The sequence below is a fragment of the Onychomys torridus genome, chromosome 7 (genome assembly GCF_903995425.1).
Source record: "Onychomys torridus chromosome 7, mOncTor1.1, whole genome shotgun sequence".
Classification (NCBI taxonomy): domain Eukaryota; kingdom Metazoa; phylum Chordata; class Mammalia; order Rodentia; family Cricetidae; genus Onychomys; species Onychomys torridus.
The window spans coordinates 79,898,457-79,918,616 of NC_050449.1; the positions used below are offsets into that span (position 1 = coordinate 79,898,457).

The following is a 20,160-nucleotide window of genomic DNA, read 5'->3' on the forward strand; positions in this document are numbered from 1 at the left end:
TTTCACGGCCGTTTAGGAGGTGGGGAAAAAAATCAGTGACTAAGGAAACTTAAATCTTAGAATCCATGAAACTTTTAGGATGATATATGATTTTATTTAACCATAGCTTTTATTTACCATATTACTAGAGACATCGTTTTAGACAATTTTATAGAAACTGATAAACAAGTCAGCCCTGTCCAAAACCTGGCAGTGAGATGTTTCAAAGAAGTTGTATGTTCATGTCACCCTGCATGGCCTGCACAAAACTGATGGCTTCGGAGCGTACATCCAGGGTCCAACCTGCATATGACTTCTGTCAAATGTGTCATGGAGTTGAGAGGGTTAAACATGCACACACAGATCGGGTTTCCAGGCACCTGCAGTGCCCCCTCTCAGAGGTCCCTCACACTCAGTCCAATCTGAGTTCCCACCCCTTCCTTGTTCTTTTTCTCCTTCCGCCTTCAAGACTCTTGCACTGGACTTCTGGACAGCAGAAGGGCACTCTGTTCCACTGCCAAGGGCAGCACACCAAACAACTCTGCTACTCCACTTCTAACTCCACACAGCTTCCCGAGAAAACAAGCCTCTCATGCAGAAGTCAGAAGTGAATTGCTAGCCCCAGGGGCTTGTGTTAGAAGTCTATGCACAAACACAACCACTCGGGAACTGCAGCAGGCATCTGTTGATTCAGCAGAAACTTATCAGAAAACAAATGCATTTTATTCTCTTCAATGACCGCCTTTAACGTTCCCAGAGAACTTGTATGGTTTGGATTCACTTGTCTCAGAATTATCACTAAAACTAAACCAAGCAATTTTAAAACTTTTAACTCACTAGAGATCTTGAGCCAGATAACCTACACAGGACACTAACTGTGAAACAGACTTACTGATATGCTTAAGACAACTGTAATAAGAGGGTGGAAATGGCTATGTTTGTTTATCTAGTGTCTAGAATACTACTTGACACTTAATGGGTAATCCACGAATTGAGAATTAACTATTTTCTGTAACTAGACACTATTTTCACTTTCACAGAGAAGAAATATTAGAAACCACAAAAGCGAGTGAGAGGCAACAATCACAAAGATACTGATTACCTAACAGTATTTCAAGTGCTCAATGGAGAAGACCGTGAGGTGCCTCCATACCCCGCAGGACTCCTCACACACTCACGACAACAAGATGCCGCCACACCCTGCAGTGTCCATCACACACTCACGAAGACAGGTAGAGTGTCTCTGTCCACTCGGGTACTCATTGCACACTCTCTGCTCCAAAGGAGACAGCTACTGACACATGAATGCAAATTAATCTCAGATGCATTGGGTCAAGTGAAAGAAACCAGACTACTCACAGGACGTTCTGGAGAAGCAGGGGCCACATGTGGAGAAGGGCTCCAGCCAAGGGGAGAGACAGAGTGTTTTGAGGTGACAGACCGCTTTTGTGGTGCTGACTGCGTAGCACTGGATACTGACAAAAGCAATAGAACTAGTCACCAAAGAATGCGCAGGATGCTCACGATACCAATTCTCTTAGGCTCTCGTCAATTCGGCAGATAATCTTCTTAGTTAAAATGAAGAAATACAGTAAGAAGGACTAAAAGTGTGTTTATGTATTGTTAAACATAGTAAAAGGGACTAAAAGCACATTATTGATATAGTTCACTTTCAAATTTTAAGGTATCATTTTTGTCTAAATGAGATGTCTTTGACTCCTTTTTCATAGTCTGTTGTTTAAACCTTAAATAAGCTAAATCTATATAAATGATTTAATGTTACTGCAAATAATGTGACAAATCAATCTTTAAAAATATTTCTTTGTATTTAAAATATTTTAGAATTTTGGAAAACTTTATTGCCATACATATATGAGGGGAACTTATATTATTTTAAATCAAATAAATAAAACTGAAGCTAGCTACATGCCTGTAATTTCAGCATGAGGGAAGCTGAAGACAGGATGATTGTAAGGCCAAGGCTTGCTGAAGCTACATAACATGACCCTGTCTCAACAAGTATACATTTTTAAAAGGTTAAATTGAGCTTGAATTTTTATTGTCATAGTTTGAATTTGTCAATGTAGTTATATACGTATTTTACATCTACAAAAAGAGAAGCATTCTTCCCCCACAGCTTTTAGAGTGCCCAAAATTATTATTTAAATAACCTGTTTTTATAATTAAAACAAAGTATTATTTATATCTTCCTGGTGGTATGCCATCTTATTTCTCGTGTCTCCATGTTGTATGTGTGTATGTGTGTGCACAGGCATGTGCATGAACAGAGGCCCACACCGACTATCTTAGCTGCTCTCTGCCTTTCTGAGACAGGGTCTCTCAGTGAACCTGGAACTCATCAAGTCAGCTAGGCTGCCTGGCCAACGAGCTCCATAGATCTTCCTGTCTCCATTTCCAACCAGTGCTGGACTTAGACATGCACCACTCTGCTCGCCATTTTACATGGGTGCTGGGAACAAATTTATCAGACTTGTACAGTGGGCACTTGGTTCAACACCTCTCCTGTCTATTTTTTAATTTTTTGGGGAGTACTGATTAAGGATTTAGAGTCCAGGCATGGTAACATGTACCTATAATTCCAACACTCCATAGAGTAGAGTGGAGTTCAAGGGCAGACCTAGGTGTGGCGGTGTGTGACTTTCCAGGCAGAGAAGGCAGATCTCTGCGACTTCAAGGTCAACCTGGTCTACATAGTGAGTTCTGTCTAGTCCAAGTAGGGACGCATAGTGATATCCTGCCTTAAAAAAAATAAATAAAAATGAAAAATGTTCAAAGCCAGTCTGAACTACACAGACTTGGTCTCAAAAAAAAGGAAAAAAAAAATTTTTTGCATTAATCTTTTAAAGTAAAGTCTAGCCTAACCAGCAAGTTCCAGATCAATATAAGAGGCTGTGTCTCATGTGTATTTGACAGTTACTTTATTGCAGCAGATTTAGCTTTCGTGTGTAAATGATGCCTGTGAGTTGTGTGGAACTGGCTTTTGCCTGTCGTTACTATTCAAGCCAATTGGGTTGGTGTTCACTGTATTTCAGCTATTTATTGGTTCTTTAGATGGGGAAGTTTAAATGTCAAAGTTTCCTCTTCACCCTATGACTTAATATTTCCTTGCATTTGTTAAAGGCCAAAAGCAGACAAAAGTGATACTGAATGTATGCTACAATAGTACATTATGAAAAGAGCAAAAGTCACACAGGTTGATCACTTTGCGCTTCGTAGAGAAGGTAGGCAGAGGGGCATGGCAGAACCTTCTTGTCTTCTGTCTTGATAATATCAGATGACTGTCTCTAATCTGAGGAATCTCAATTTAAATGGCATTTAAAATAGAGATCCATCTCAGTGTTTACCCCACTGTATTTTGGAGACAGATGAGACCTCCCAATGACAGGCTTTGTTGTTGTATTACCTGAATATTTTGCATATAATGTATGATATGCAGAATTTTAATTTATTTTTAGTTCCTAGAGTTAAGGTAGCTTCACTATTATTTCACATTCCTTTTTCTTTTTAAATAACCAGATTTGCTTTGCAAAGACCTAGGGTTGGAAGTAAGTTAGTAGCTTTCCTTAGAATAAAGAGAACCAGAAAATGTTATTTAAGAGTTAGGAGCACTTTCCCTAGTTTTGTTAGCTGTGTATGGCCTTAATAATCAGTCTCTTGGCTTAAATGTTTGCTGGTTTTACTTTGACACAGCTGAACAGCACTGGGATACAGTTTCTGATGTTTGTGTTGGCAATATATATTAACCATTAAGAGTATCAATTCTGGCTTTTTATGGAAAAGATAAAAATCAAACAGTATATTCCTTTTGAGAGTTTTTAATATATAAATGTATAAATATAATATATGATGTATTTCTTCTAATTTTTTATATTTCCTTACAATTTGGTGGGTATTAATCTAACTTTAGACTCTTTGGCATATACTACGTAGCTAGTCTGGGCTTTCAAGATGCATGGACATTTCAGTTTTTATTAGCTGAATGAGGACATTTAGAATTCTCTTTTAAAAGTGACCTGATTACTAAATAACTTAACGTTTATTTTTAAACTAACAATTTGTTATGTCTTATTAGGCAGAAATACAGGTGAGGCTCAGATGTCTGTGAGCTGTGGGCCAAGTATTGTGTTTTCAGTTCTATAGCACAGAACACTGATTAGTAATGTAAAGAGACATCCACATTGATGTTCTGTTTTTCTTTTCTCAGCTGATTCAGGTGTCCCTTGAGTGACATCTCTTAAATGTTGGGGGAGTGAGGTGTCAGAACCAGTTGTCTGGCTTCTGTTTTGTCCGAACCTTAGACTTGTCCCTGTTAAAACTATCCCCTCACCCCTCCCAAAAATGGTGTGGCACATACTCATGCATAATCTGTTAAAATGAACTTCTTTGTTTTCAACATTGCCAAGGTGCTATGGGAAATTGAAATTACAAAAATAGAAAAAAAAATAAAATTATCAAAAAGCAAAAAAAAAAAAAAAAAAAAAAGAGGCTGTGTCTCAAAAAGAGGTGGGATGGCTCCTCAGGGACAACACCTGAAGTTGTCCTCTGGCTTCCATATATATGCACAAACAAATGCATACACACACTCATACACACATATAAATAAAATCTTGAGCCAGGCCTAGTCATACACACCAACACCTCAAACCAGTAAGGTATCTAAAAACAAGCAAATAAAGACTTACTTTAAACTGCACAAAAATGTCAGCATCTTAAGTATATTATCTTGGTCCAATGTGTCCGACATATCTTATATCCCATATTTTAAAATGTATTCCATATAATCAGTTTTGTTGGTAGTATCACGTGCAGTGTTTAAATGGTGGTTTAAGGTATATGCACGTCAACAAACTGTAAAGGGGCCTTTGGCATAAAACATGTCAAGAACTGCTAAAGAGAACTAGCTTCAGATTTTAAGGCCCATGTACCTCTGACATAAACCCAGAAATTCCATGGGCAGCTTCCTCCACAAGGCCATAGCTGACAAGTGTAGAGATGTTTCTGGCTTACGTTTGCTACTTTATTGAGCTTGTGAAGCTTGCTGCACTGGTCAGAATTCCTCAGAAATGCCATACATACACACATCTGCATAGACACATATATATGAGATTTACTAATTATAAGAGAAGTATAATTGACTTCTCTTACCTCTAGCAAGCTACAGACCCAGGGGAGTCAGTGTTGTGATATCAGGCCTGAAAAGCCCTAAGTGCAAGGTCCTTGAAGTACTAATCTTTCGGTTTTGAGTTTATGGGAAAAGAAAACAAAAACCAAAAAACACCTGACATCCCAGCTCAAAAACAGGCAGAAGGACCTCCTTACTTGGTGTTTTTATTCCAGTCAGGCCTTCAACTGATTAAATGAGGTTCACCCGCACCAGAAAGGAGAATCTGTTTTACTCAATACAAAGGTTAATCTCATCCAGAGACACCCTCTAAAACACCCCTAAGAAACTGACCGACCAAATGTGTGGGCAGGCCCCCTGTGACACACACAGTTCACAGTCACTCTCAGCTAGTATTCCCAACAAGTTACAATGAATTCATGCTTACAGTACCCGTGTCAGTTATATTTTGCTGCTGGGATAAAGTGCCATGACATTAAGAAACCCGGGAAGGACAATTTTATCTTATCTTCCATCTAAAGGCCAAGGCAGGAACTCAAGGTAAGCACCTGGGGCAGGAACTGAAGAAGAAGCCATTCAGGAACACTGTTCATGGGTTTGCTTCCTGGGCTTGCTCAGTTACCTTACAGATGCCACACCCAGAAGCAATTCCCGACCTGAGGCTCTCTCAGGTATGTCAAATTAACAACCAAGATCAGCCATTACAAATGATTAAAAACAAGTACTAGAAATGAATAACACAATAACTGAAAATTTTCACCGGATGGGTTCAAGAACAGAAATGAAACAGAGTGGGAAGAGTCAGGGATGTTCATGATGGATCATTACAAATGAACCAACCTGATAAAGTTATGAAATAAAACACTAGCAGGCCTTTTATTCTGCATTTAGCATTTACATCATCAGTCTGAAAAGGAGAGAATGCTGGAGTTGGCTCAGCTGACACAGTGCTTGTCATGCAAGCCAAAGAAACTCATTTCACATCCCCAGCACTCAAGCAAAAGCCAGGTATGGTGTCAGGCTTTTTTAATTTTCACTCTGGGGAGGTAAAGGCAGGCATCCCTGGAGTTCACTGGTCAGCCTAACTAGCCTAACTAGATCTCCAGGCTCAAAGACCGACTCTACTCAGAGAATAAAATGAAGAGCAGATGAAGAAGACATCCACCATAGCTGTTTGGCCTTTCCACATCTGCGTGTGTGCAAGTTTACACAGATATACACACCAAAAAGAGGAGAAAAGAAAAAAAGACTTGAAAAATATTCTAAAATTTATGAAAATGTTTTAAAAAGATGTAAGATTACACAATCACGAAGTTTAACAAAGCTAAGAACAGTAACAAAAATTCTAATTGCAAAAGCATTTATATTCAAGATTTTGAAAATGAAAAACAAGCACCACCATTAAGATATCCAAAGAAGTGATACACATATACATAATTACTCAAGTGACTACAGCTTTCTCATCACAACCAAGGTAGACCAGAAAAAAGGGGACAATGCTTGTAAATACTGAGGAAGAGAACTGGCAACAGGTAATTCCATACACAGTGAAAATGTGTTTCAGAAATCAAAGTGAAATAAGGGCATCCCCAAAGAAAGGAAAAGCAAGATAGCTGGTCTCCTTCTGACCTAGTCTAAAAAAAACAAAAACAAAAACAAAAAAACTCTTGAGATGGAAGGGAAATGTCTCCTGGTATTGGGTAGCTGTTTGAGCCATGCCTGAAGCACCACCCTGGTGAGGCAGCTGTAGCTGCCTATGACCTTGAGTTACTGGCCTCTGGGGCATGGCCACCAAGGACCGTTAAGGCCTGGGATACATGTACACTGGCCCTCTTCTTGGCTACCTCATGGTTCTGGATGCTGAAATCTTGGGCCAAGACATTCAGTGTGGGACATAGCTCAGCTTTCCCAGACCCTATGATAAATCTCCTGTGGTTGTGAGTTTACTCCCAAATAAATTCCTTTGATCATGAAATAGACAATGTGGATTAATCCCAATTTATTTCAAAGAATATGATAGGCATTGAAGAAACTCCATATGGAGTTTGCTTTCCTTATGGCAAAAGTTAACCATTTGGGCAAGAAACTGTTCTTGCCTGGACTGCTTGACAAAATATTGCATCAACTGAACATGCAGGACCCATGGAAAAAATGACCACTAAATTTTGCCAAAACAAGTCAAAATGGTCCTTCAGGTTCCTGCTTTGCAGAGGAGACTGCCAGACATTCTGCAGGACACAGGGAGAAGCAAATGAGAAACTCTAGACCTACAGGCTGAAGATGGATGCCCCAACGTCACAGAGGAACTTTGGGTGACTATCCAAGCAGCCAGCTATCTCTATCATTCTAGATTTTTGGAGGTTGTTTACAATGCTCTTGCTGTTTACTTAGGTAATATTATGTTCTTCTGGGGTCTTTGACATAGTTGAAATCTAGATAGTTATAATTATAATTTCCTTGGTTATGATAAAAGATAAATTAGATATGAAACTTTAGACTCACAAATATAGGATAAATGATAAAATATTTTCTTTAATTTTGCCAAATACAAATAGACTAGATATTATAACTGTAATTCTTTGCTTAATAACTGTTATATATAATTTTACTATATTAAAGTTAAAACCTTCCTTTTTTATTAGATGGCAAAGGGGAAGTGCTGGGGGATGTCTTTCTGTATGATGTGAATATATTTTGTTCCCATTGGTTAATAAATAAGCCGCTTTGGCCTATGGCAAGGCAGCTTAGAGGCAGGTGGGAAATCCAATGAGGGAAACAGGAAGGAGAAAGGTGGAGTGAGGGAGATGCCAGCCTGCCATCCTAGGAACAACATGTAATGGGACGCAGGTAAAACCACGGAACACATGGCAAAATTAATAGTTATGTGTTGAGTTAAACTATAAGAACCAGCTAGCAAGAGGCCTGCCAAAGACCATACAGTTGATAATTAATATTAAGCCTCTGAATGATTATTTTATAAGCAGGTGAGGAACTGTGGGGCCAGGTAGGACCTGAGAAAATTTATACCTATATCTCCTGAGGACAATTTGGGGCATCAGCAATCAAAGAACGGAAGCTGTAAATATCTGGGAACTGTATCAGTCTCTTCTCCCTCCTAAACTCTTCAAAATATGTATGGGAATTTAAAAGGACATAACATTTTATCTTCTGCATCGTACACAGAGATGTGAACTGATGCAATACATACAAATACAGTGGTAACAGAGAAATGTAATGAGACCCACACGTCGGTAATAGTGGCACATTCCAAATGAGTTATAAAATCTTAATGTTACGTAGACTATAAAAGAGCATTATTTCAGAACTAATAAAAGAAAATGACTATGCAAAGAGTATGATCAAAGACTTTTAAATAGACTAAAACACAATTATAAATATTAAAACAATGGAAAAGGAGAAATCAGGTTAAAATCGGAGAACAGACATCTAATAAAATGTTAGACATAAATCCAAATGTAACAATTACATTAAGTGTAAATGATCTAAACACACAAATTAAAAGACACTGTTAGAAACTGACAATGACTGACTAGATCAGCACTGCTTCTCACTTGTGTGATTTTGTCAGGATTTAAGAACTGTCACTCCACATGGCAGCATTTCTAGCTATAGGTTATAACTTGACAGTTGTGGATCCCTTAAAGCCAGCAATACCATCATGTCACATGTTAGTTCTCAAAGAAGGAATAACTGTTTTCCATTTTCCTGATCGATAAACTGAATTTTTCTGATGATTTGGAAAAACATAAATTGCCTGAGAAATTTGAGAATGGAATTTGTCTGATATATCCTGCACTATGAAGTATAAAGTTTTCTATTTCAAGATATAAGGTGTGAGATTTCTCCTATATGTCATATAGTGACTTTTTATTTTTTAAATTTAAAAGACAAAATTTAGTTTTAATAATTTTAAATTAGAAAATAAAAATCGCATGTATTTATTATGTATGTTTGGGGAAGTATATACACTGTAGAATGGATAACTTTAATTAACATATGCGTTACTCCCACATACTTTGTGATAAGAACACAGAATTTAGGAAGGTTTTTTTAATATGAAGGTGGTTGTGTGTTACTTGATTTATACTCATAACTATTATAACTCATCATTATAAAGAATCCTTTCTCTCACATTTTGTTTTTTATAGGGGGTGGGGTTGCTAGTTGATTTTTTTGGTCTTTGATTTTGGAGAATATTTTAGGTGGGGCCTCACTGTCTGATCCAGGTTGATGTACAACTCACCATGCAGTTCAGGTGATCTCAAGTTCAAAATCCTCCTGCTTCCACCGTCAGGTAATTTTTCAGAACATGAGCTTCTGTCTGATAGAGGATCTTCACCCATATTTCTTGTTTGTATTTTTCCATCCCATTACTTGGCCTTTCTATAACACTTGTTCTAGATATGTCTTTGAGACAGTGCATCATGCAGCCCAGGCTGGCTTCAAACTCAATATGCAGCCAAGGATGACCTTATACTTCCAATCCTCCTGCCTTTACCTCCTGGGTACTGGGCTTATAGGCCTACGACACACCACCATGCCCAGATTAGGCCATACAGGAAATCAAACCCAATATTTTGTTCAAGCTAGGAATGCACTCTCCCAACTGAGCTATATCCCCAGCTCTGTTCTGGAAAGTTCTTCTGCACAGTGCAGTTTGCTTGAGCTTTGTCAAATAGTCAAAACAAGTTTTATTAATGCAACTTACTTATATTCACTGATCTGACCAATATGTTTGATCATGATTCTATTATTACATTTACTACAGGTCCTAAAAATAAGGTATTAGACCTTCAACTAGTAAAAAGTTTAAAGGCAAGCAGAAGGATGATCATTCTAAGGTTTAATTTCACTTAAGCTAATGGCCCAAATCATGAACTTAGTATTAAGCTCACTAACCAGACCTATCAATACAGTAACAATCATCCTCATCTCAAAATTATTGATTTATCATGATATGGTAGTCTGTGCCAGTCATCCCAACTACCCGGGAGACTGAAGCAAAGGAATCAACTAAATTCAAGGCAAGCCTGGGCAATTTATAAATGCAAGACCTTGCCTCCAAATAAAGGGGAATTGGGGAGGAATATAGTTAGATCAGTGGCAAAGTTCTTTCCAAACATATACAAGACCCTGGGCTCATTGCCCAGTGTTGAAAAGAAAGTAAGATTTTATAAGCCGTCTGATAAAATGTATGACTTTGACATATGCCCAGAAAAACTGAACGGCCAAGGCTGAACCAGAGTCCCATAGGTAACACTGAGGGCAAAGAAAAGAGTTACTCTGTAACAATGTTCCTTAATACCCTTCTAAGAGCTCCACTTAACAAGACAAAGCAGAAGACTATGAGACATTAACTGATTGCTAGCTTCCTTTTTTTCTCAAATCAAAGTAACATTCTACCAGAGTGTACTAAACACAAGTAAAAGTATTATATGATGAAATTTCTTCAATGACATAAGTGTATTAGATGGTCAGGGCTGCCAAAATAAAGTACAGTACCACAAGCAGGGTTGTGTAAACAAAATTCATTTATTTCTCACAGTTGTGAAAGCTGGCAGGCTTGAGACCTACCTATCACCAGGGCTGGTTTCCTCCTGACATTTCTCTCCTATTCTACAGACAGCTTCTGATCCACAAACTATCAACGCCTCCCTGTGTCCTCATAGGTCTGTCCTTTACCTCGAAATTGGTGCTGGGAGTTATAATTTCAATGTAAGAATTTTGGAATAATGTAATTCACTGCATATAAAGACATTTCTAATGTGTGTGCATTATTTTATAATACAGATGTACTGTGTCACAATCAAGTTGGAAAATACCTTTGAAGACTCTGAATAAATTAAAAATATTGTAATCGTTCATTAAGGGGCTTACTCCTTCAGATTCCTGGGAATATTCACAATGGAATCACGATCGTGAACACACAAGCACTCTTGCTGGTGTTCTTAACCAGTAAAAATAAATAAATAGATAGATAAATGATGTCTGTGACCTTTCAGTATAAAAGCTCTAGAACTTCTAGTTCCATGTTTTTCTGAAAACATTTTTTATTGTTTTACTCCAAGGTTATCAGCTGAGCCTACTGAGGACTAAAGATAAGCTGTCTTCTATCTTCAAAGGCAAAGGTTCCAGGTATCTGCAAACAGGGGATCGGTGGTTGACTTAGATATATTACAAGTCCACCTCCACAGCCTCAGGAAAAATGGTGACTTTTTATATTCTCTCTATTATTGAAAACAATTATCATTTGTCTTAAACCACATTGCTTTCTGCTCCTAATCATAGGATGTGTTTCTCTCTCTCTTTTCCTTATAACACACCAAAGTAGGTCTTGATAAGCTGGGAAGCAAACAGCCATGAATCATTTCTCAGAAATTCACCTTTTAAATTTCAAAGTTAATAATGCAGTCCAAATTGTACTTTTATGAGAAATCATCACTAGCTATAATTGGAACAAAATGCCTAAAACATCTAAAAGGGGTAGCATTTGGAGACTCATAGGAACAATTACATATAACAAAGTTATCAAATAGTGTTTTCCAACCACTGCATAAACAAAATGAGAAATAAGAATTATTTTATTGTACATGCAATTTTAATTTTTGTACAGCAGTTTATAAAACATGATTATTGGCCACAAAAAATTTCTGAAAACATAGAAACCAAGCCATCTAAATCAGAAGCTATCCTGGAAATAATAAATTCCTGGAAATAATAAATTTAAAATTAGACATATATATGTATATGTATATATGTGTGTATATATATATATATATACCTATATATATATAGGTATGTTTGTGATAGGCATGGATAAACATCTTAAAATAGTTCAGGCTGCAGGGTATGGTGGTTCACACCTGCAACTGTAGTACTCAGCTGAGGCAGGAGGATTGCTTTGAGTTCAAGGCCAGCCTGGGATACACCAAGAGAGATCCTGCCTCAAAAAGTGTGTGTGTGTGTGTGTGTGTGTGTGTGTATGTGTGTGTGTGAGAGAGAGAGAGACAGAGAGAGACAGAGAGAGAGATTCATAAAGATAGCAAATCCCCTTAGTTTAAGGCTGATGTACTTCCCAAACAGCTATGATGAAAACAGTTTGAAGTGATACATATTTGATTAGCAAGTAATAAGGTTTAGAATTCTGAAGATCTTGTCTCTCTGGGTTTTTTTTTTTTTTTTCACTTCATGTCTACTGTTAATTTTGATTTTACCAATTTTTAACTCGATTATCCACAAGTCGTTACAATTTCACAGATTGTAAAGTTTAAGCCAAATTCTAACATTTCTGACTATCTTCTGTAATACAATAACAGATTCAAATGAACTTTGGACTTCAGTGTAAATGTGCATTAATTAGATAGCTACATTTGTGAGTATATTGTCTTAGGATAATGCCAGAACTAACACTTTGGAAGCTACCTGCAATTGGTGGAGTGGTGGCTAATGCCTTTAATCTGAGCACTTAGAAGGCAGAGCAGGCAGATCTCTATGAGTTCAAGGTCAACCTAGTCTGCATAGTAAATTCCATCCAGACCAGCCAAAGCTACACAATCAGACCTTCACTAAATAAATAATGACAAAGTAATAAATACAAAATAATGTGGGACAACTGAGTGTATAAGTGTAAGCATTAAATAATGACAGTGGGAATAAGATAATTAGGAAAGGCTTCCCTAGGGAAATAATTACAAGAGTCAATTAGTATCACTTTAATTCTAGGAATTATACAACAAAAATGGAAAGAAGAAAATCATCAAATATATTTTAAGCTAAAGGCTCAGTTTGGGAGTTAATTAGACAAACCTGGGATAAGTAGTAAAACGATAATTATACTTTAACATAACAGAAATTACAATATAAAAACTTGAGTAAAAGATGGGGCAAGTGAATAAAATGTTACCTAATGGAGATGGTGTGTGTGTCGGGGGGGGGGGGGGGGGGGGGGGGGGGAGTGTCTAGTGGTGAGCCACCTGATGGGGTTCTGGTAACTGAACTCAGGTCCTCTGCAAGAACAGCAAGGACTCTTAACCACTGAGCCATTTCCCCAGCCCCACGAGAAGTTTTCATCCAGACCTATATGTAAGGAAATAGTACTAACAAAGTGTACCTTAGCCACCCAAAGGGAGCGTCATAAAATTCTTCTTTAATGTGGTTAAATGAGTCTTTCTCCAACCAGGCGACAGCCCAGGCCAGGCTATTAGGAAATATTTAGAGAGTTAAGATTAGCATCCCTTTGCAGTCAGATCATCTCAAAATAAAAAATAAAAACTGAATTAAATTAAAAATCCTGTCCTGCTAATGAAGGCAGGGGAGTCTTGAGTGTGTGGCAGATGAGGAAAAGCCCAGTTACCTGCTTTCAATGATGTTACTTCCATGAGGCACAGTACTGACCCTAAGGCTGAATAAGTAAAATTCACTTGATTGATTGCCCCAGGATGACCCAGATTTTTAATCCAATTTCATACAATACAGAGAAAATGTGTGAACACATTAATTCTACACGTTTCTACCTTTAGTGCAAGATCTCTGTGATGGTGTTATCTGTCCTGAAGTTGGTGCCAGCTGTTACAGGACGGGAGATTCCAGAGTGAAGAATACCTTTGCTAAGGAATGGTCTGGCCTGTCTACCCACTCTTACAAACATTTCAACCTTGACTTAAGAAAATCAAACAGGTTATACTACTCATGTGATCTTGTCAAGGCAGCCCATAATTTCATCACAAATTAGGGCAGGCAGGTAACACGTGAACTACCGAATGGTTTTGTCACACCAAAGTTTACCTTTGTTCTAGTGAAAATAGACCAGGACCTACAGAATAATAAAGGAAGGGGAAAAATCCAACTGGAAATTAAACTTATTTTGAGGGAAAAATAAGTAGAAAAACTTTAAAAATTTTATACTATTTAACTATACATAGTAAATAATCAAAGATTTGTAAAAGTCACCACAAAATAACTGGAAACTCAAACTGGCTATAATGTATGAGATAATCAGACATCTTTAAGTTAATAATAATGATCAACAAGTTATCGACCACACAACTGGAGGGAAATGATGAGATCCACTTCTTAATGAAAAGGGGGGTTCACTAAAGTGATAACCCAAACGACTAAACAGGCATCCATGCCGACACTCAGGTCATGCACCATGTACTGAATAAATAGGAAATGCTAGACACACACACACACACACACACACACACACACACACACACACAGAGAGAGAGAGAGAGAGAGAGAGAGAGAGAGACAGAGAGACCCCAATCTAAAGCCACAGTGTAAAATAAGACCTAGTTATTTACAAAAGCAAAGTGATTGTTTCTACAATGTCTTCAAGATTTAGGAGAGATCTTGGGGATGGGATGGAGGGCATACACTGAATTTCCTTTCAATAAAAAAAAAAAAAAGAGGAAGGGTTAGAGAAAAAATAATAATAATAACTTCTCCAAAGCTAAAATTTAGAAAGAAAAAAATAAATACAATAAATGGCTTTACTACAGGCTCATGTAAATTTTCCCACCTAGGCAGGCACGCAAGGTCCAAGGGCGGCCGCCCACCCATGCATCCTTAGACTCTTAACCCTGTCACCCCAGAAACCGAGAGGCCCTGGATCCCCAACCTCATCGATGGGGAGACCCCAGGCACTCAGAACCCATGTCTGTTCAGTAGGGACCAGTAGGGTCACCTGTCTCCACAGCAGCCTCCGGCCACTGCCAGGTGCTGTCACCTGGACAAGGATGGCCCGCCCGCCGCGGCTGCCCGCCCGCCCGCCGCCCGCCGCCCTCACGGACACCGCTGGCTTCCCACACTGGTCCACACTTCCCTCCCCGGGTTGGGCTCCTGGTTCTCGGGAGACGGGCAGACAAAGAAAAGTCCGGGGCGGGCACAAGTTCCATCTTGCCCGGGGGTCCCCCCGCCCCGCCTGGATGCTGAGGGGGCGCGGGCGCCGGCTCCTCCGCCGTGGCCTCCGCGGACGTCCCCTCGGTGGGACGCAGGTCCCCGCGGCCCAGGGGCGGGAGGGCGGGCGGGCGCCGGGGGGCACCGGGGGGCACCGGGGGACTCTGGGGGCGGCTCTCCGGCGGGGCGGCTCTCCGGCGGGGCGGCGGGCTCACCTTGTTGAGATGCGGGTCCCGCGTCAGCAGGTAGCCGCGCTGGTGGGTGTGGCGGCGGCGGGGGTTTCGGGGCTCCATGGCCGTGGGCACGGTGGCGGGACGGGCGCGGAGTGAGTGCGGCGGGCGGCGGCCGCGCGAGGGAAGGCCCCGCGGCCGGGGGCGGGCGGGGGTGGCGAGAGGGGGTGGCGAGGCGGGAGGAGCCCGCGCCTAAGCCGCCGCCGCCGCCGCGGCCGGGCGGCCCGCGAGAAGCGCTGAGTCACGGCGGCATCGGCCGAGCGGCCGTGCGAGGGGGCGGGGGCGGGGCGCCGGCGGGGCTGGCGGGCGAGCGGGCCGGCGAGCGATCCACCCGGGCCCGGCCCGACGGGCGAGGGGCGGGCCGCCTGGCTCCCTCCGCGCGGTCCACTGTCCTCCCCTAACCCCACCGTCCTGGATGCCAGCCATGCCCCGGGGCCTGCTGCAGGACGGCACGAACTTTGGCCCAGCAAGCCCAGGCCTCGATGGCACCGGTGGGGCGAGAGAGCGACTCCTCGCCCGGTATCTAATGGGAGATTTTTTTTCTTTTATCGGAGTGTGATAAGAGGAAAGGTGTTTAAGAGTGCTCAGGTCCAGAGAACAGCTCTCCCGAGCTTAAGGACCATTTTTCCTGAGTGTTCTGGAAACCAAGATGGTAATTTTGCAAGACTGGGGTTTCTTCTTGGAGGAAAGAGGGTCAGCATACAAGGTGTTGCCAGGATTGAAATCCTGTGGTTGACTCCTTGATGTTTATACTAGAAGATTCAAGGACTGGAGAAGTTGTCCCCGATCTCACCCTGACAAAAAGGAATGTCTGATTAAAAAAGCAAAGCAAAACAAAGCAAGAACAAAGCAGCCTTCAGACACCAAAGCCCTCCTCGGCCCCTTTCCAGTTAAGTAGATGGCCAGGTTCTGTGGTCTTCACCTAGACACTGCAGGAAAGTGTGTGGGTTGTGCCATTATACCAATGAAACAGACTGTTGTTTTCATTTCTATTTATTTTACTTGACCTATCAGTACAGCGATAGCTTCTGGGCTATGCTTGAATACAAAAGTTTCCTTGACCTGGTTTTAACACTGGATAGAATCGGTTGTTTTATAGAGAACATTATATTAGCATCGCAGAATTCTTCAAAAACATGTCTTGCCTTTAAGTACATCTTTCATTGTGAATTTTATAATCCATGAATAATTAACCTCATAACATCTGAGAAGAAGGTTACTTTACAAAGCTCACTCTCCTAAATTAGAGGAGGTGCTTTACAATCAGGGTGCTTTGTGTGAGCCAAAAACAGTTTAACAGCAGTCCTCAAAGATGCTTAAGGGGGAACAAAGTAAAACAGTCAGTATAATGAAGCTATTATGACATAAATTCAGAGATGTTACGTGTCCATTCCTGTTTCTGGGACTTAAGGTCTATAGCCAGGAACACTGATATAGAATAATCCACACAGAGCATAGGGCCTCTTCCTCTAAGCCAACACTACAAAGGGTTAAAAACACAACTCCAGGATAGGTAAATTTCATATCTGTTACTTGTATGTTTACTTTTCCTGTGACAGTTCCAGTCATCTTGAATGGTTAGCAGCCCAAGGAACTATTCTGTACATCCACACGCACTTCCAAAAAACACTCAGAACCTGTTTCCCACATGTTAACAAGAACAGCAAACTTTTCACTCTTTCTGTAAAATTAGATTTTATTGCCAAAAAAAAGTAAAAAAAAAAAAAAAACCCAGCAAAAATTCCTTTGCCTTCACTTACCCTGTAAGAAACTGAGGTTTGCAATGCCACTCTGGACATAATTGATAATGTTAAGAATGTTAAAAATAAGCACTGAAGAGATAGCTTAGTAGTTAAAAGTACTTGATGCTCTTGGAGAGGACCTGAGTTCAGTTCCCAAGGCCCAAGTGGTGTGGCTTACAGCTATCTGTAACTCCAGCCCCTCTCACACTGCATGCGGCGCACATCCATCCACGCAGGCAAACACTGTGTGCATAAAATAAATCACAAAAAGAATAAAAAGTGTCAAAAGTAGAGGCTGGCAGTGTGACTCCTCGGTAAAGCGCTTGTAGCATAACTGAGTCCCTAGTCTGCCCTCCAGTATGTTAATTTATTCCTTAATGTATTCAAAATACATTCAGAATGTTTGCTGAACACTCGCCATACACTAAACCTCAGGCTGGCTTACCTGCACACAAACGTAAGTTTGAGGGGACAATGAATAGACAAGAAAAGATGTTAGAAAATCACAACATCTAAACTATGAAAAAAGTAGACTGTATTTTAGCAATTCACAACATGAAGTCTCATTTTAAAATATGCTTTTAATTATTTTTCTCTAACATGGGATGTTTTCTATTTAAGTACTTGAAAACATCTCTAAATGGTGGAAGCATTTTCTCAGGAGTAACTACAAGAGAATACCCATAATGCCTCACTTTACATGTATATGACAAATATGTCCTCCACTGAGGTAGCCCTGGAAATATCCCATCAACATAGAATGGGAAACTACTCACGTAGACATGTGATAGCTGACATGCTTGTCCAAAATGCATTAAAACAGCTAGTTCAGAATCTGCACTCTGTAGTCAGATTTCCTTGGCTTGTTCTAGCATACTTCTCCCGAATTTGTGTGCCCTTGACAGTTTAGTAACCTGCCTGCCTCCCATCGGATGGTTTACTTTCTTCAATAATAAGAACTATGTATTTGTCAACTGAAAAGAAATCAGGCATATTGCTCTAGTTGCCTAATTTTACCTTTTTTTTTTTTTGAGACACTCGATAAATACCCCCCAAGTATTGGGATTACAGGTGTATACCACCATGTCTGGCTTCTAAACTTGTTTTAGGAATACAAATTTTAGTTACAATTTTAGGAGTTAGAGGTCTTCATGTTACAAAGCTGGATTAACTGACTTTATAAGGTTAAGTAGTAACCTTGTGTGATTGATAGTATTGTGCTCAATTCTTCCATTTGTATTAAATGCTCTTTCATAATAAAAAGTGGTTTTTGAAATTGTTTTTGCTTGCACCCTATTCTTTTTTTTTTTTTTAATTGGGAGAAGAGATGTTTGAAAACAGATCTATGGAAGGATTTTTGTTTGGGTTTGTTTTGGTTTGGTTTTAGTGGCTATCACATAGCTTCCCAGAGACGTAATTTATCTCTCTAGGTCTAAGGTCAGCTAGGAAGTGTATGCTAAAGTTTGCCTCCTCTGGCTTGAAGAAGAGGAGGGCTGTTCAGTCTGCAGGCCTGAGAAAGTATGTTCCTCTCCAATGTGGAAAAGCACACAGAGTATCCCAATAGCGTACAGGACATACTTTATAATTGCTCTGTTACGTATTACCTCAAGAGTTAAACAACAACAATCACTGCATGCTCTCCTGTGGTTTCTGTGCATGCCTGATTGGAGAATAGTCTGGTTTCTTAGTACTGGCCCTCTGTTTCTCACATGCCCACAATAAGAGGAGTTGACACGTCCATAGAATCTCAGTTCTTCAGAAAGCAGTATTTCTTGAGGCAGGAATTCCTCAAGCCAGCCTAGGGAACAGAGAGAGAGAGAGAGAGAGAGAGAGAGAGAGAGAGAGAGAGAGAGAAGAAGAAGAAGAAGAAGAAGAAGAAGAAGAAGAAGAAGAAGAAGAAGAAGAGAGAGAGAAGAGGGAAATAGCCTTGGAATAAAGCTTGTCTGCCTGGCAATTGGGGCCTTTCCGGTTACACACACATATGCCCTGTTTCTTTCTGTATCTGTCTTCAGAGAGTCTCAGGGTCTCTTCATATGTGACTCTTCGTTATTGGCTGATTTGAGGTCCTCAAGCATTAACAAACAATTGACATGGAACCTAGCCTGTATGCATGCAGGGCAAGTATTCCAGAGTCCAGGCTAGACAGTGCTTTTCCTCCGGATAACCTAGCCTCGGAAGTCACATATTGTCAGTTCTCTTTTAATGCAAACAGTCACATAAAGCTGTCCCCATGGGAGGAATGCCAAAGCCACATTGTAAGAAGAGCTTGTTTGCTGGGAAAGCCGATGAAGCAGCTTTGAAAACACTGTCTTCCATTCTGATCTATGGAGCACTGTTGCCTGTTCCCATCACTAGCTCACCTAGTATGTGTAGTGGATGATAGATAGGTTTCACATAGATTACAGACAAGAATATAAAATGTGTATAAGTAACAAGTTGAGAAGAACTTAGTTCAGTAAAGTAATTTAAAGAGTGCATATATCAAGGCTGGTAGAATGCCAGAGCTTGTGAGGACCCGAGTCAATCCCTAAAAGCCAGGCTTGGAGCATGCACTTGTAATCCTAGCATTGTAGCAGCAGAAATGAGTGGCCCCCTGGGCTCCCTAGGCAGCTTAGCTTAGCCCAATCAAGTTCCAGGTCACTGAGAGATCTTGTCTTAACAAGGTGGATAGCTCCTGAAGAACAACAAATGAGGTGACCTCTGGCCTCCACACATGTGCACATGTGTACATATGAATACATGCACAAAGTATACATTCCGGTTCAGTTCAGTTCAGACCTGAAACCTTATGGTTATTTTCAGTATATCTGTTGCCATAGTTACTGCTGATAACTCTGTCTAGAAAGAGGTTATAAAATGCCTTCCAAATTGCTTTCATTGCGGATTAGTGAGACGTATTTTCTTTACAGTTTTTGAAACATAGAAATCTTTTTAAAAATCTGTTAAAATTCAGCCAGAGTGTTAAATTACCCACAATAAACCATTCTGCAATGTACCTTAAGTATCATGGTTAGATCACCAAGTTACATTGGTTTCACAGAAGGTTAACAAGGAGCCATGAAATAATTACATATTTGAGACAGGCCAGCCTGTTCTACAAAGAGAATTCCAAGACAGTCAAAGCTACAGAGAGAAACCCTGTCTG

The 20,160-nt window shown here is 40.2% G+C and overlaps 1 protein-coding gene across 1 annotated transcript in view; it reads right to left on the bottom strand.

The window, feature by feature from the left end:
* Window positions 1-15,585, bottom strand: part of Me1 (malic enzyme 1) — a 118,283-nt gene extending 102,698 nt beyond the window's left edge. The window contains exon 1 of the mRNA XM_036193171.1: window positions 15,259-15,585. Coding sequence (XP_036049064.1) covers window positions 15,259-15,336 — 78 coding nt within the window. The 5' untranslated portion in view covers window positions 15,337-15,585. The remainder of the gene's footprint in view (window positions 1-15,258) is intronic.
* Between the last annotated feature and the right edge of the window lie 4,575 nt (window positions 15,586-20,160).